Source organism: Dicentrarchus labrax, unplaced genomic scaffold (genome assembly GCF_905237075.1).
Source record: "Dicentrarchus labrax unplaced genomic scaffold, dlabrax2021, whole genome shotgun sequence".
In the NCBI taxonomy this organism is placed as follows: domain Eukaryota; kingdom Metazoa; phylum Chordata; class Actinopteri; family Moronidae; genus Dicentrarchus; species Dicentrarchus labrax.
In genome coordinates this window covers 15,656,144-15,673,969 of record NW_026136715.1, presented here as the reverse complement: position 1 = coordinate 15,673,969, position 17,826 = coordinate 15,656,144, and the positions used below count along the sequence as shown (strand labels likewise).

General features: G+C 40.5%; 1 protein-coding gene across 4 annotated transcripts; it reads right to left on the bottom strand.

Moving 5' to 3' along the window:
* Nucleotides 1-1,730: 1,730 nt before the first annotated feature.
* On the bottom strand, nt 1,731-10,078 carry zgc:153867 (uncharacterized protein LOC337226 homolog). 4 transcript variants are annotated; one of them, XM_051425052.1, is made up of 7 exons: nt 9,887-10,078; nt 7,088-7,115; nt 4,566-4,709; nt 4,236-4,409; nt 3,792-3,869; nt 3,340-3,374; nt 1,731-2,271 (listed from the first exon to the last, which is right to left on the bottom strand). In XM_051425052.1, exons 1-6 carry the CDS (start codon nt 10,061-10,063, stop codon nt 3,346-3,348), a joined length of 630 nt encoding a protein of 209 aa, XP_051281012.1. In that variant the 5' UTR covers nt 10,064-10,078; the 3' UTR covers nt 1,731-2,271; nt 3,340-3,345. The 4 variants fall into 4 exon arrangements, with proteins under 4 accessions (XP_051281012.1, XP_051281015.1, XP_051281013.1 ...); XM_051425055.1 differs by lacking the exons at nt 7,088-7,115; nt 9,887-10,078 and adding exons at nt 7,333-7,360; nt 7,781-7,906; XM_051425053.1 differs by lacking the exon at nt 3,340-3,374.
* Between the last annotated feature and the right edge of the window lie 7,748 nt (nt 10,079-17,826).

The following is a 17,826-nucleotide window of genomic DNA, read 5'->3' as shown; positions in this document are numbered from 1 at the left end:
TTGACCTTAAATAATATTACCTTTCTCTCAATTTATCGATAAATAATAAGTTATGCTGTGCTCTTTCTCTTATACACATACACTTATTCTGCCTCTTTGAGGAAATTTATATTTCTGAATATATTCAGTGTATGTTTACACTACTATGGCAAATCAAATTCCCAAATTAGTGATTTATCTAACAATTATTTTCTCAATTAACCAGCTGATTGTTTGGTCAAATGTTCAAAATGTAAAACATATCCATCACAATATCCCAGAATGCACAGTGGCTTTTTCAAATGTCTGTTTTTGTGTGACCAACAGCCCAAAACACAAAGACACTCAGTTTAATATCATAAAGGACAAAGAATTCCCATTTGAGATGCAAGAACCTGCGAAATGTTGGCATTTTTATGGGAAAATTAAATGTCTTGATAAACAATAAATTTTCATTCAATTAATGAAAATAGTTAAACAGCAGATTAATTGTTAGTCTGTTTTCGTGTCCATGCTATCACCCCCTGCTCTAGGTGTTTTATAAACTATCTTGTGTATGTTACGGTACACATGGCATTAAATGAACGATAAACACTACATATATTGAAACTGGGGGGGTTTTAACTCATAAAGGTATACAATTGTTTACAACAATGTGTACAAATCACAACTATGTGTGAAATAAAACTACACACTGTATGTCAGTTTCTACACGATTAATACGACCCGTTTATTCTATATTTTCAATATAACCACTTTAGCAGCTCCTAAACCAGAGCGAGAGAGACATCATTTCCATGTTAAAGAGAATGAATCTTAGATTATTGGCAAAAAGTAAAGTGTTTAATTAGAGTAGAGCGAGGATGGCATTCTAGACTTAAAGGATTTGGTGAATCTGTTGCTCCTGAGTGGAGAAAGAGGGATGTAGCCGCGCCATGCCTGGGCCCAGCCCCTGGCTCTCTCTCTTGGCAGATTCCAGTTGAAAGTTAATTGGACGGGGAGAGGTCTGAGACAGGCTGCGCTGAGGCCCATTAGTGATTCCCCTGTCGAATGCAGAGCCACGAGGATCACAGACTCACAAATAGGAGGATTAAAATAATCAATAGCCTTGACTTCCATCGACCACACACATACACACACACACCGAGTAATTAGTGGACAACCTATTCAGCAGTGGACTATGACACCCTCCTGAACCTTACCCCACACACATAAGCTCCACACTCCACTAGCTGTGGTGCCTAATGAGGGGAAATAGTTGTGGCTGCTTGTGAAGAAAATGAAGAAAAGGTCAGGAAGCCACCAAACAGCCTTCTACTGCTCATATCCTAGTGCTCTGTCACCAAACCATTTCTCAGAAAATTTACAGCATGGTCACAGAATATCTGAAATATTTTTGGGCTGAAAAAAAACCCCCAAATACATCCCTTAACAATTGCAACCAACAGCAGAAACTCAAAATTGTCTCAGACTGCCAATAATGTTTTATATAGTATATTGACATGAGCACCAATGCCTACACTCAAGATTAAATTCTTCATTTGGTTCAAAAAGCATAAAGAGCAGATCAAGATATTCCTCTTGTATTATACACACTGTATATTTTGACAGTAAAGTGACCCTTTTAACATAGATTCCAGTAGCAACACTGCCCTCTTGTGTCGATGAAAAAACATGAATGCATTGTGTAAAACCTAATAAGACAAGGAATCTTACACTTTATTCTATCAAATCAAACAAAACCACCGAGATAAGTTTTCAGGAAAAAAACATTTATTTAGATGCAGCAACAAAATTGGGGTCAATTAAAAACATGGGAGCCCATCTGAAATGTCTCGTTTTACCTCATGATAGTATGGCTTTGAATACATCGGTTAACTGCAGAATTGGAGGAACATGATCCTCTGCCAAAGCAAGTCTTAGCCAATGATACAGTAGGTTGCTGACAGTTATTACGTATTTCTATATATTAATGTCCCATCCAACATTGACACAATGTATCAATAGTATCAATAGTTACAGTATACCATTATCAATTTATGTCGTCCTAAGTGCTGCATCTTGGAATGTTATTGCAAACAATGCAAGCACAAAGACAAAGTCATTTGTGGTCTTTTGTAGGGAATGTAAAGGCACTTCTTAAATTAAATGTGGATAACTAATCCATGGAAACGGTCGGGTGGGTGGGTGGGGGGACTGTAGAAGCTTAACTGCAAAAAGAGGGTACATGTGACAGGGTAAAAAAGTGGGATGCTCTTCGTCTTCACCCGTTCATGACCATCCTGACCAGTTCTGTAAAAGAGGAGAAAGAGACAAATGTAAGACTCACTGTCTAGATCTTCGCAGGGACCCCCTCCAACTACAGCATGTGGCACTAAGGCCCCCTCCTCATCCAGCTTTGGTGAGCCCGGGTGGGAAGTGCTGCATTTGGAGGCAGAGCCCCCATATTCTGCCCACCCAGAGGAAAAAGAAGGGTTGAAGGGGGTACTGAGAGAAAGAGGTGAGGTAATCATCTCTATCTCCTATTCAGCCAAAGCATTTGGCCATGTCTATGATCCAAGAAGAGCTGGTTAGAGAAGCCATCCTCGCTGTTTGCTTTCCTCTAGTTGAGAAGCAAAGAAAAGTTCAGAAGATCGAGGGAGCTACAGTCCAGTCAGAGAGCGGCCAGCTAAAAATTCAGCTTCCATCAGTACAGAGGAGAAAACAATCAGCACAAGAGCAACTCATTGCAATTCTCTGGTTAGTAGAAAAAAGGGACTGGTCTACTCTCCCAAAGCTGGTGGCTATCCTCAAATTTACCACATGTCTACAATGTAATGAACTCTCTATTTTATCTGTCTATGAAAAGAGCAGCACCTCTAACACCAACAGAGGAAAAAAAGCCTATTTTAATATCACCATTGACATGCAAATTAGATTAAAAGAGCTGGCTAGTGAGCTCCACACCCATCAGCTCACATAACAAGACAGTGGCCACCAGGCTTTCCCTGAATGAGACCAGTCACTTCTCTATGTGTCCACAATATCCCCTTATAAACTGAGGGGAGTCCCAGACACATGCAGAGGGGCATGCTGCAGCCAGGAGCCAAGACAGAGGGCTGCAGGAGAGAGAGACAGAACAGCAGGGGGCTACACATGGGCAGAAGCCTCAGGACTAAAGATGAGAGAGACCACCAGGCTTTCCCAAAGGCACCTACGGGTCAAATCTACTTTCCAACAGCACATTGCTCCTGTTTGCCAATATGAGGAGAACAACTACAGCTGATTAGTGTTAGGATAGCCTAATGGGAGTGGATTATCATTAACTAAAATGCAGGAAAGCCTGGAGGTGCCATCTCATGATATACCCAATGCCCGTACCGGCCCTCAGCCTGACATGATGTGGCGGACAAATGCTGTGGAGGAAGAACAGTTAACACACTGTCAGCCGTTGACATTTACACATGGCCTCTTAAAGCAGACAATTAAACACAGAAGTTTAAACAACACATGACAAGACAGTAGACAGTACAACGGATAGACACCCACCTCAACAGACTACATCAAGCACAGTCAGTTTAGTAGTTAAAAAGATGCTTCTAACTACATTTTTTCCTCAAATGCTTTCTCTTGGCAACTACACAATATTTCACTTCAACACAGCACACATAAAGAGTAATTCATGACTGAGGTTTCATTATCACATTGCCAAGACTGGGTATGATGGTTACATTGAATAGTTCGCCCGAGTTATGGAAACGGAGTCATAACACAGCATCAGCCTAATTATAGCAAGTATCCCATGTTGTTCTTGTTTATTTTTTTGCTCTCACCTTCATAATTGATGCATCCATTTGCATCTTCGTGCCCCGCCAAGAGTGTCTCCACTTCCTCCTCTGACATTTTCTCACCTGAAAAAGGAACATTTATTACTTTACATGGGTGACATTACCATGGTTTTATTTTATTTTATTTTAAATATGGGACAAAAAGTTATTCCACATTTACACAGAAACTAATATTATAGGAAATAAATGACAACTAAGAAGAATGATAATAAAACTAAAAATACATCTGCATACCCCATGGTGCCAAACCAAATATTCACTTCTAATTCACTTTTAATGCCATGTTCATTCATTTTTCAGTAGATTAATTTTGCACTGACACAATCTACAGTGGAGATTACAGTATGTAATGGTATGTGCAAAAGAAACCAGGCCAAAATAGTCTTTCCATGCAGACATCCATTCAGAGGTGATAAAAATGGAACTTGCCTAACGTGGTGAGGACGTGACGGAGCTCTGCTCCCATTACTGTGCCGTTGCCCTCCTTGTCAAAGACACGCAGTCCCTCCACAAAATCCTCCATGGAGCCCTGATCTTTATTCTTAGCAATGGCCTGGAACATGGGCAGGAACTGCTCAAAGTCTAGCATCTTGGTGTTCATCTCTGAAAAAGAAAAGAAAAACTCTTGGCACTCAGTACAACATTGTGACAGAAAAACTAGAATTATGAGAGAAATTATTTTTTCAGCACAGTGACAATATAATGATTTATGGACATTTAAGAAATATTACTCCTAGTAAACTTATTTTTTCCTCTCACCCTCAGCCTTGGGGTTGCCCAGGACCTTGAGCACCTCTGCATTGACAGGGTTCTGTCCCAGGGCCCGCATGACGTCCCCACACTGGCTGAAACTGATCTTCCCATCTCCTGTCCTGTCGAACAGCAGGAACGCCTCCTTAAACTCTGCAGGATACAAATTAGAGTACAGATATGAATTCCTGTAGAAATGAAAAGAAAGTAGACATTTATGAAGGAATGACATGGAGATATGAAGTGAACTGGAAATAGGATGAAAACAGAAAAGCCAGACAGATTGTAAGGAAAATGAGAACACACAGACGAGAGAAAGCACAGATCATGACAAGTGATTAAGCTGGTACCGGGTTCTCTGCTGGTAGGCCTAATTTTAAAGTGGCAGGGCACAGAGCACCACACTGACAAACCTGTGTAGGATTTGCCACTCTAGGCAAGATAACTCTATAGCCAGTCAATCCAGAATAATAGATGCATCGATAAACTGAATGCCTATTAGCAACCACAAAACTCATGTTGCACAGACAAGCTGTGTTCAAACACACAAAAAGGGAATATTTTAAAACTTATTTTTGAAATTCTTTTAATTCATATGTCATTCCTATTGCCATTTGCATTGTAGCGTGTGGCGCAACCCACTAAAAAAGAGCTTGCTGGTTGACTTTGTAAACACCCCTCTAACTTCCTCAATTGATCAAATACTGTATATTCATGTTAGTCATCTGGTCAGTCTTTGATGTGTTCACTACACAGCAACAAAAACAAGGTGAAACAACTTCACCAATGCAACAACACATGCTCTGTAAGAAATAAGTTTCCAAAGACATCAAGGATATATGTATTACAGGGAAATTTGTTAAAATGTAGTAGTAAATATTAGTTCATAGTTTAAATAAAGCACCAGAATAAACAGATATAGTGTGTTATATAAAAGACACAGCAAAGACCATCCTAAATGCTGTATGTCCAAACAGAAGTAAACAAATTATAAAAAGGTTCAAATATTCCTCAGAAGAACTAAAGTTACTTATAGGCGGACAAGATAAATGTATTACCGTTAACACTTCTCTTATATTACAGTATGGGGTATATATTTGACAAAGTATTCGAAAAGTTGCCTTAATGCTTAAAAAGCACACAAATCTAAAATTTAACAGCAGTTACAAACAAAATGTTTGTCAATTTCACACATGTAACAAATCAACTAACTGTTTCCGTTATGTCAATTTTCAGGAAGCTTTAAACCGAGAAATACAACAGAATATAATGTAAGAAATTCAGTCAATCACCAGCAAAAACATCAAACATACAAAAAAACATGCATCTGACTACACAATGTCAAAGTTATACTATTATGCAACTTGTCGGTTTCAGCTAAGGTTCATGTCAACACAGTATCATCTCTAATAATGTGTACCTCGTTTTATGGAAGCAAACAAAAGATTCATGTGTCAGTAGTTCATACTGTTTTAGTAATCAATTTACCAGATTCGGTGTCTGGCAGAATAGTCTTTCAGGTAGGATGGAACATTTTCTTTCCAAAACTTTAAAAACACTTCATCTGACACCCGTACTGTTTGCCAACTCCACTTTGACATCAATATCTTACTGTAAGGTTAAAAAGTCAATAAGGCTGTGAGCTACCTGAGCCGTCTTAAGCATTCACATCACCATGCATTGACTATTTTGGTTGTTGTTAAAAGGGAATTACCTAAGCTTTATCAACAGTCAGCAACAATGCAATCTTGCCATTGTTCACAAGGTTGATTAATGTAGATTTGATCTAACATAAGACACTCTAATTAGGCTCAACAGCTAAAGAAAAGCTAAGACCTAAGATCTTACTATCAGAGAATCATGGAGTTGGATTACACAATATCCAGGCAGCAGTCTGTTCCTAATGTTATGGGAGCAGCTATTCCCCAAAAAAGCTCAGGCACTGTTGTTGAGTTTTTCCTGTTCTGAGGAATGTGCCTCTTCCCTTCTGGCATGTGAGCACTTTTCCCAACACCATATTTGGTATTAGAGGAGTGGAGGAAAGTAGGAGGAGAGTGAGAGTAGTTATAGCCTATTATGTCAACGATGATTAAACAAACCAACCCTAGGACAAAAACCATCCACTACTGTATCCAGCACCAAAAAAGGGCACGCTCACGGAGATGAGCCGCTTGGAAGATAACAGGCAAAGTTTATGGCAAACTGACACAACCAGGAATGACTACTGTCCAACAGAGCAAGACTTATGAGAACGGATATGAGCTTTGGCTGTGTTTGGCTTTATAAGTGCTGCTAATGCATGATTGACTAGAATGACCACAAACAAAACACTGCAACACACGGTCAAAGCTAGTATTATAACGTTATATGCAAGATAGGACGTACCAAACAACAGTGCAAAGCGACTCTCATTCACATTTAAAACATATTTGGTTTATCCAAAACCAACATGCAGATCACACCCTAAACACTTCGAGATAGCCATCAGTTTTTTTTTTTTGTGCTAAGGCGGTCCCCTTTCACTGACTTACCATGTATTTGATCCAGGTTAAATTCAATCTGGAAAGGACAAGCAGTTTCAAGTGGAAAGTGATGAAACAGTACGGAAATAAGGAAGGAAAACCAAGCCTAATACCAAGACTACTATGACAAGCGGGGCACAGAGCAGGGTGATAGTGGAGATACAGGGCAAAGTGTCATCTCAACCAAAGCAAGAATGAAAGCATGCACAACGAGCGAGATCTGGAAAATGTCACAACACAAAATCAAAACTCACCAAGGATTTGATCTTCCGAGAAGTCAGACTGTTCAAAGAGAAATTAATAGGCTACATGAAAATGGTTTCCTCTGCAGCACAGTGCAAAGCTAGCTTGGGTTAACTTCAAAGACTGTTGGACATATTATTTAGTTAGTTAGATTGACTCAAACCAGATATTCCCTTGCTACAGAGCATTCAGCAATGATCGGTGTACTCACAAGTACTTTGGTGACATTAATGAGGCTACCGTGTGATGGTTAACTTTATCTACCGTGCACGCTAACGTTAGCTTGTGAAAAGTTGCACTTCCGCTAGCGATCAGCGAGGCAATTCTGATATCCAAAACTCAATTTAACATATTTGCAAAGCTAAACCATTTTCTCGGAACAAGCTAATTACTGAAAAAAAATACAATGGTAATCCTAGTTAAGTCGAGTGAAACAAACAAACAAACAAAAAAACCCACCATAGCTGTGTTGGCTGAGGTGTGTCCGAGGCGTCGGCAAACCAAAGAATGTGTGACGGGCGGCAGAGAGGGCCGGGTGAGAGAACCCTAGCAGCCGTGCGTCATGACGTAAGCACGCACGACGTCCTAGCAGACGAGTAGGCCGAACAGCCACACTCCATATATAGGTATATAGATCAACGTATGGCTTGTGACTTACAGTACATGAATTATATGCCTTAAAACGGCGTACTAACTATTCTTTTTATGAATTGAGGTGGCAGGTACATGGACTAAGTAATTTTGGGGATAAAAGCTGAATTTAAGAAAATAATGTAATCGTTATAAGACCAAAGATAAGGCACATCATAATCACATAATCCTACCTGAATGATGAAGGGGTTTAAATACTGAACGTTCCCCTCCACTCAGCAGTGTGTCTTGCTTTGTTCATTTTAAATCTGGATTTAAGGCATGTACCTACAAGCATGATTGTATAACATCACAACTAGTGTAAGTACCAAAGTTGAACATTATGTTTGAAAGGAGGTCATTAAAAGTTAAATTTAAGCATGGCTGGAGGATATCTTTCATAAAAGTTACATTTAGGCAGTCTGCCCCTAACCTTACAAAGTAATGAGCGAGCAAATGGATCTCATTGTATGTTAAGGGATGTGTGTTCTGATTAAGACATTAGACGTTACAAGACGTTAAAAGGATGTTTGTCCCATTTTGGTGTGTGTTTGACCTTGACCCCTCTTGGGTAAATTAATGCATGTTTGCAGTGAATGACTTTGCTAGGCTTTGCATTAAGGGTGTGAGTGTCTGGCTATGCAAGAATGATGGATTACTTGTGAGACCATCTCTTAACAGCCTGGCTAAAGTGCTGCCTTTCTACTCAGCTGGAGCTCTGGCCTCCTGTCGTGTCTGTGGTCCCGCTGTGAGCAGAAGAGTGTGTCTTAACATGGCCCACATATCCAAACAGGCTAAATGGGACAGTCTCACTCTATAAAATCATGCAGGTCACACACTGTAACACTTAAAGCGCATGAGGATGGCAGCAAAGCTAAAGCACCAACAAAGCTAAAGCACATTAGTACAAAGTCTAATGTGGGCATCAGTATAATCTATATATTAAGCCTACTAATTAAAAGTATTAACTAATTTACATTTCAATCATTAAAAGGGCTGAAGAAATGGGACTCAAATTCTAGATAACTGTAATAATGTATACAAAAATCCAGTAGCTGTGAGGCAGGGTATTTTATAGTTTAAATGAAAATCTAATTCTGAACAGGCGCTCCACCACCATTTATTCAGCCGTGATATGCTACTCTCCATAAATAGTTGATGCAGAGTATTGTTAATAATGGAGTACAGAATTTGCTGCTGGACAAACTATGAAATAATGACACACTTTCGGAATAACCCCAAGCTCTATGCTTAATGCCTTATCGCCCTACATGTTATATTTTGTAGTAAGCACGCAGCCAACCACTACCAAGTTATAGGCCACTATAATGTACTAAAAGTCACAGGACTATATAGGGAAGTCTCTTCTCTATGCAGCCAGATTTTAGCTTTGAAAAATGGGTCAAGCAAAAGCTCTCTACATTTTTAATCGAGTGAAACATAACAGTCTCCTCACTTTGAATTCTGAATTTTAGTTTTGTTATGTGCTTCTATTGCTTCTTCTAATAATCATATAATCAGTGTGTATGTCATATTGAGATGGCTATTAAATGTTTTGACCTTTCTGACAAAAGAAATAGCACATACTGTGGCAGGAAACAGCTTTTTTCTCCCTAAGGAGGCCAGTGACTGACTGACAGCCTCACTTTCAGTGCCCCATTTCTTTGCTTAGCTTAGATTCTGTCTCATTGATGCTGACAGCTTACAATAGCATAAAAATCATGGAAAGCTGCTTTACAAACACTAAGCATGTGATATTTTAAAAGAACTAATTGACATCTGACAAGAAATTACTATCGTGCATCTCCAGTTGAGATTTCTAAACACTATAAATAAAATAAGATTGACTAATAGGACAGGAGATTTCTAAATATAGCCCTAATTTGTGAATGCCCCACATTAGCTTTGTCATGAAAAAAATAGTTACTCACTCACCTCCAAAGTACTTGGGTCAAATGGTGAATCCGATGGACGCAGCATCCTAGGTTTCTGCTCTGGAGCAGGTTTAGGAGCGGCAGGAGCCGCAGGGAGGCAGGGGTAAGGCGGACCAAGTCTGGGTTGGGTCACTGGTGAAGGAGACTTCTTAATGGAGGGTTCTCTTTTAGGAGCCATTCCTAACGTCCTGGACAGCCAAAACTTCTGTTAACTGCTACTATGGCTGCTGAGAGGAGATATCAAGCTATGGGATCAACTGTGATAGCGTATCCTGTGGCTGGGTGAGGGGGGAGGAGAGAAGTGGGTTGATGATACTGATGATGCTGATGATGCTCAGGGACAGGCAGGTGGATGAACAGAGGTGGATGTATGGAATAGCATGTGAGTGAATTTCTGAAGCAAAGCGTAGGAGGAGTAGCAATGAAAGCTGGAGTGTAGAATAAAGAGGGAGCTAGATATAGAAAGAACCAGGCTCCACTGTGTGACTCCAAGCATATGCTTTTATTTGGGTCAGAATCGCGTGTGTGTGGGGGTGTGAAGCAGCATCGTGAACGGTTTCTGTGTCAAGCTCAATACACAGATTTTAGCCTAACTGACATCAGACTCTTATGTTTTTGAAGAGGTGTTATAAGGGGTGTCATGAATGCTGTATCTCATTAGTAATCTGCAGTCTCATCTTGCAGCTAATAAAAGGTTGTTCTAAAATAAATACGTGTTCTCTTTGGCTCCATTCCCCAGATACTCTCTATCTTCCTCCTGTTTCCTGCAGAGTTGCTGACAGTGATGCTATGCTCAGAATCAGAGGAAGGTATGAAACAGTTCACTGTGATTAAAGCCAAATTTAGACTATTTTCTTCCCACTAAAGATTGAATTCATACAGAAAATATTTCCTCACCAATGAGTGCACAAGGAACTACTAATGCCCTGCTATCATTTTGTTTGTAATAATACATAAGAATAAACTAAATTCATTCAGTATAGTTTGCTTTATTTAATTCTTCACATTTAATCTGTTCTTTTTTTAAAAAATGTTTAAAGAAGTGTTTATATGTAGTAATCTATATATACACATCATCATCATTTTATGAAATATAATTCATTATCACAGATTAAAATCCAACTCTAAGAAAAACATTACAATTAATATACTTATACTAATACAGGACTGACAGGGCTCATTTTGCTGCATAATAACTATTTTTACCTTTGATACATGCTGAAATAATACTTCCATTTTACTTTTGAGTTATTTTTCACTTTTAATTGGGGAATTTTACAGTCTAGTTCTGTAAAACTTTTCCCACCCCTGTTGGAAAGTATAAGTACATTTACTCAAGTACTGTATTTTGAGGTACTTGTACCTTATGTATGTCCATTTCATGTTACTTTATACTTCTGTTCCACTGCATCTAAGAGGCACATATTATACTTTGTACTCCACTACATTTATCTGACAGTCTTAGTTACTAGTTACTTTGCAGATTCCAATCTCTCACACTAATAGTAAAACATTTTTCTTTTTTTTAGTATTTTCACAGTGTGGCATGATATTTTGACTTGAGTAAAGGCTCTGCATACTTCTTACACTGTTTATGTAGGCCTACATATGGACCATATTACAACCAAGGGGAGACGTTTAGTTAAAAAGAGTGCCACTAGATGTCACTATTACACAACAGGAAGCCCATAAAGTTTTTGGCTTCAACCCGGCCTCAAACTCAGTTAATTGAATCGCAGGTCTGTCTCGTGTGTGTTTTGATACAACACAGATACCCAGAGACTCAAAAACAACAACATTATTTACTACTACTACTACTACAGCTTCTAATGTTAATAATAATAACACAACTACTACTAATAATAATACAACAAGAATATTATTATTATATTATAATTATTAGTAGTATTATTATGATATAATATATATAATAATAATAATTATTATTATCTATCTATCTATCCATCTATCTATCTATCTAATAGGCTTTAGGAGTGGTAACACGCTATTTCGATGTTATATGATTGGATTTAACGTCACTGTTCACTTCAGAAAACAGATTTACAACTTTTGGCGTCACTCTAGCCGCATCCCAATAATCAATGCTCTCCACTCGTCAGCGGGTTTGGGGCCGCAATCCATCGCGCGCTCAATGGGCCTTGAAATCACCGTTTATGTGGCTCAAGCGTCAAAACAATAGCGACATAAGACCCTTGCTGCGAGACCAACGGCACTTCTGGCGCTTTAATAGGGGATCGAACACGCAAAATGAGGAAAAAAAGACCTCCCAACAAAGTCATGCCGACCAAGCCCACCGTCAAAATAACGAGACATTAAAAAGGTTGGATAAAGAATAGCTTTTTATGATTTTGTTTTTGAAATGTTAATAGATTCTCTGTCAGCCTGCAGCCTATTTACTTGCCAGCTGATTGCTGATGAGTCTGCCGAGCAGACAGCTCAGTTTAAGAAGATTAGCAGTGCCTCACGTTTTCCTCATAATTTGCAACAATAATCCACCACAAGAGGCTATTAATAACAACAGGAATGCCAATATGTCTGTTTTCAAATAGATTATCTACAATATGTGTTGTAATTGGGAATATTGAAATATTATCCTATTATGACATTCAGGTACTGCATAGTTCTTAACATGTCTCAAATTCATTTTCAAATTAATTGGAAAAAATACCATCATCAGTTCCCCTTTCTTTCATTCTGTGTGCAGTGTTGTGAAAGCAAATTCAATTACTCCAACTTAAAGGAAATGTTTCAACAGATTCTCTGAGGTGCCCCAACTGACTAATGAAATTATGGCAGTTCTCCTACCTAATGTCATTCAAAGTCCCCCCTGCTACAGCAAATCTCCAAACCACCTGATTTATTTTTAATGATATTACACCCCTCAGTCGGCTGTGTCATGGTAATAATCGGGGCTGCTCCAGCTGCCTCTAGATCACATTAGCCAGGCTTAATATTGACAGTGCCGGGCCTACTAAACAATGAGGCTATGGGGATAGGGAGCTTAGAGGCTGCCTAGCCAATGGGCATACTGCAGGAGGTAGAGGAGATGCAGGCCAGGATGCTCCAGTTCCCTATGCCCTGGAGGACTGGCACCATCATTAGGCAGCTTCTTCTATAGTCCTGTGGAGCTTTAAACCCACCACTACCAGATCCAGACTCCACCCAGGCTCCAGACATCAAAACCATACTGACAAGGGACCATGAAACTAGTGGCAACTTGATTCCCTGCTATTCTTTCACCGGATGGAGAGACCTGCCAGGACAACGGCTCAGCAGCTGCACCTTAGTGTAGGTTCCTGCTGTGACAAAGTGCTTGAAAGGCTGAGAGAAACCTGCACTGCAAGACTTACTTTGTGCCAGCATCAAATCAGCTGTTAGAGGTTCATCTTCAAGACTAAAGACAAACGAAAAATCTACTGTCTATTGAAAAAAAGCGCATGTGAAACATTCACTAATATTTAGAAGTTGACCAATACTTTCTTACTTTGGGTCATATGCACCAAAATAAAAAAAAACCTTTTGCAATATGATTTGATTAGAGAAGTGCTTTTATCCGTTAGACTAATTTATGTTGCAGGCTTGTCTAGTTGCTGTATTTGCATAATGGTCACACTGGGAATCAGGCTAGGCCACTTGTGGGCCACTTGCACCTGATCACAGAGACACCATGGCTTGTTGCCAATCACACCTCCACAGTTGATTCTCCCAATTAAAAATCACCTGTATTTGTCCTTGGATTTGTCAAGTTGTTCTACATCAGTTAGACGTCCCTGTACACTGAGGTTTTATCTTCTGTACCAAATTGTTGTTTGGATCGGAGGGGATTTTGTACGGGGGCCCACAGATTACCGTTGTTGATTAGTGGTTGGGTGTAATCCTTTCAGCCCCTCTCTCTCCAAAACACCCCTGGGATATGCCCGTCTCCCTGAGGACCGGCAGCATGGCAGATGGATCCTCCTCCCCCTCTTCTGCCCCCTCTAACAGCACACCCAAAAACACTGTTGATGTCCTGGGACGGAGGTTGTAAAGTATCCTGAATATGAAACCGCAGGCACCTTTGTTTAATGGCTCTCTCCCCACTTAGTGAGAATTGCCCTCAGGCCTGATTCCCATTCTGTAGCTACATTTCTGCCCGATTGGAATGTCTTCCAAATCCATTAGCCTAAAGGAAGAGGAATAAGCTGCAAGCAATCTGCTCATGTTGCCTGGATGAAATGCTGCTAGATCTTATCAAAACGCACTTTGTGAACCAGAAGACTCTAAGTTGTTGACATCATAGTTTTATGGATATGGCAAACCACTTGCCAAAAAATGTATATGCAGTTGTGAAGTCAAACATGGGATTATATTCCTACACAAGGAGATAAAGATAATTTTCCACTTGTCTATAGGGCATCAGTTCACACACATGCTTCTTGTGAGTTTACAGATATCATGTGTCTTGTGTGTTCATGTGCAAAGATATAATGTATGCTGGCTGCAGGTAGCACACTAAAACCTGTACATTTTCTGTTCTCCATGATTAATATAGCTTGATTTGCACAGAGAGAAAAACACCAATGTATGAGGGAAGAGAAGAAAGGTTCAACTTTGAAATATTTCAACATTTAAAATGTCATGAACCAGTGGTGCAGGAATCAGTTATCATCAAGAAATGTAGGTTAAAAGTTCATGATTCACAACTGTGTGCGTGAGAAAGAGAGAGAGAGTGTGTGTTAGACCACTGATGTTCCCCTGTGTGCAGCAGAGTCAGTAGGCCTGTCAGTCTCTCCCTCAGGAAGGTCTGCTATGTAACCATATTCAGCCTCAATGAGCAGCAAATGGAGAGAACTGAGCCCTGGGACTTCTTAACTCACACACACACACACACACACACACACACACACACACCCACACACACACACACACACACACACACACCCACACACACACATACACGCACACACATACACACACACAAATTGCTGTAAAGCATAGCAATAAAATGGAAATAACTAAAACAGTCAAATAAAGTGCACAAGCACAGGATATACAACAATTTTTTGAACTCTCTTAAGAGCTACATTTTAAGATGAGTGCAAATATGTATAAAAGGGTGACATTGCCAAACTTTAAATTTTAGTTTGACAACACACCGTCCTCTGCCACTTTCCCCCCCACCCCTTACCATGCCAACCCCTCTTGCAAATCCACGCTCCCTCCATCTTTTATGATCACTACAAGGGGCTCAGCTTTCAGGAGCGGTCCATGGAGCATGTGTGTAGAGCTTTAATTCCTATTGTATTCGTGCAGTCTTGGTGTGTGTGAGTGTGTCTGTGTTTTAGCGAAGGAGGGAGAGGGAGATAGAGATGAAGAAAAAGACAGGAACAAGGACCCATCTGTCAGCACAGCGCATGAATCCCTCCCATTCCACTCTGAGTCCCAGGGGACAAGAGCGAGGGACAACTCACTTGTGGCAGTGTTTTTTGTAAGGAAGGGGGTTACCCCCTTTAATAGCAACAGCAGCACTTAAATAGATAATCTTATGGCCAAAAACTTGTTTTGGACAGCTCATGCCTAAATTTAACATGCATCTTAGCTACAAAAATTCAAAACAAAATACCCACAAAATGATCTTACAAATCTTTTCCTATATTGTAGGGACACACTTAAGTCAGTGATGGACTGCATAACTGTTTTAAAAAGTTAATTTGTTAAATAAATATTTCTAGTATCCATGTTAAAATCATGCAAACTCATCAAAAGTTAGTTCAGATCAGATGTGTCCACCATGACCTCTTCCAGAAGGCTGGCTATCTATGTTACTGCTTAAATGGGAGCAGGACACAATTCCCTCTCCGTTAGTCAGTCATTTGGGAAACCGATGGGGATTGTGGGAGACTGCCAGGCTCTAATTCCCCGTGCAGGCTGCAGGTGTGGTGGAGGCCATGCTCACACTCATGGGACAGAAGGGTAGTGTATGTGTTTGTGGGGTAGGGGTGCATGTACCTGGGGAGCTTTGGCACATCACCTATAGTCTAGAGTTGTTGCTGAGCACACACTCATGCAATGTCTGGTTCATATGAGGCAACACACACAAATTAGCACTCACACACACACACACACACACACACACACACACACAGTCCACATGCCTTTATGGCCAGTGCACTGACCAGCAGTGATTAGGGCCGTTAGCGAGGTGGATAAATGCTGTTTCAGCACGAGACATCATCTTGGCCAAGCGGTGACGCGTGAGCACCCAAGCAACAGATGCCCCCACCCCCAACGCTTCCTATACCCAGCCATCTGTTAGGGTCTGTTCAATAAATCGTTGGATAAGTGCCTGTTTTTACGCGATGTTGCCGATTAGTCACGTGACCAGATCTTATTTCGAAGACGCTGAATATATATCGCACACCCAAGAACACGGAGAGCCCACGGTGCAGTTGGCAAAGTTCAGGCTCTCTCAGTCTCGGGGACAGCTGTGCGCAGTCGCGCGCACAATGGGATCAATGCGGGGGCACGTGCGACTCGCGAGACCCCGGCTGTCAGTGGCCAATGATGACAATAGACCCCCACTGAGCTGCGGCTCGCCACGCACGAGGACTGGCGGGCGTTTATTATGCCGAGGCATTTGTAGTCAAAACCGGGAAAAACGTTCAATATTGAGATACGATTAGTGTAGATAATAAATAAAAGCCATAAAGTCGTTTCAAGACCTTCACAGGTTGCGTTGAAAAGTCAAGTCGTATAGTCATTGTCAGAGTTATGGTTGATGCACTTTTATCATTCAAAAACAAACAAATAAAAAGATAAAGTTCTAACAGAAATTCCTTAGCCTAACCCTGTCTTGACTATATCTTGCATTTGTCAGTTGCTTTATAAATAGTTTTAAAAGTACTTTTACAACCTGTCTTGCCTTTAAGCGTACCATACCTGTCTGTCCATCAATGCACCAATCGATTCAATAATCACATAGCTTTTGGGGACAGAATATGACGCTAAACATTGAAGAAAACAATTGAATGACTGAGTGGACAACGCACACACCTGCTCTCTGCACACTAGCTGTCAAAATCACTTAAATACGCACACATGGAAGAGCGTCTCTTTACTCAGCGAAGACCAGGCCTACACTGTGTTTAATTAAGTGGAAAATTCCTAATCCAACCGACTAATGAAGAGATGGACAATCGATTAAGATGGTTAACACACGGCATTACAACAGAACAGTTTTTTTTTGTTTGGGTTACCCCCATTTCCAAGCGTGAGGATGTATAATGTCGCCTTTAGGAACATGTAGGCTATTATGTAAGTCTTAAAATGATCCCAGATTGGGACAAGACCGATATCTGTGACCCATCAGATTCTGTCTAGAGGGTAAAAAAAAGATTGATGGGTATACAAATAATGACTGGTGATACGACGAGGACATAACTACTCCTCCAGTAAAAGTTATAAAAAATAAGCATTTGTATTTTGGTAGATAATTAGTGTGAGATGCGGTTTAGCAAATTGGCCTTTGTGCCGGAAAAAAAAAAAATCTATGACTGATGAAATGACAAGTCCCATGGGTGTGGGGAGATATGTGCATCCAGCTCCAATGTAACATCAGATATGTTCCCTTTATGGCCTACCTGCAGTTCTCAATATATGTATGTATGATGCCCATATTAAAGATCTAAGAGTTTTCCAGTGTGCGCGCATTTTCTGCACTGACCCGTCCGACTCTCACCCTCTCAGTGTTTCAGTGCCTCCTCCTTTACAAATAAAACACCGTCTACACGTGCACCCGGGCGCGCTCTCTCTCTGTCCCCCCACTCATTTACTGGGTGAAACCTCTGGCCACGAGCCCGCCACGCGCGTTTGGATGAGTTGATGGTGGGTGGGGCGCGTGAGGGAGGGGCCTACCCGGTTAAAGGCAAAAAAAGCAGCCAG

Coding starts and splice junctions, on each gene's coding strand:
- zgc:153867 (XM_051425052.1), bottom strand. CDS start 10,063: ATGGCTCCTAAAAGAGAACCCTCCATTAAGAAGTCTCCTTCACCAGTG. Junction 7,116..9,886: donor TTGACCCAAGTACTTTGGAG/GTGAGTGAGTAA, acceptor TGTCCTTTCCAG/ATTGAATTTAACCTGGATCA. Junction 3,375..3,791: donor TGGATGCATCAATTATGAAG/GTGAGAGCAAAA, acceptor CTTCCTCCACAG/CATTTGTCCGCCACATCATG.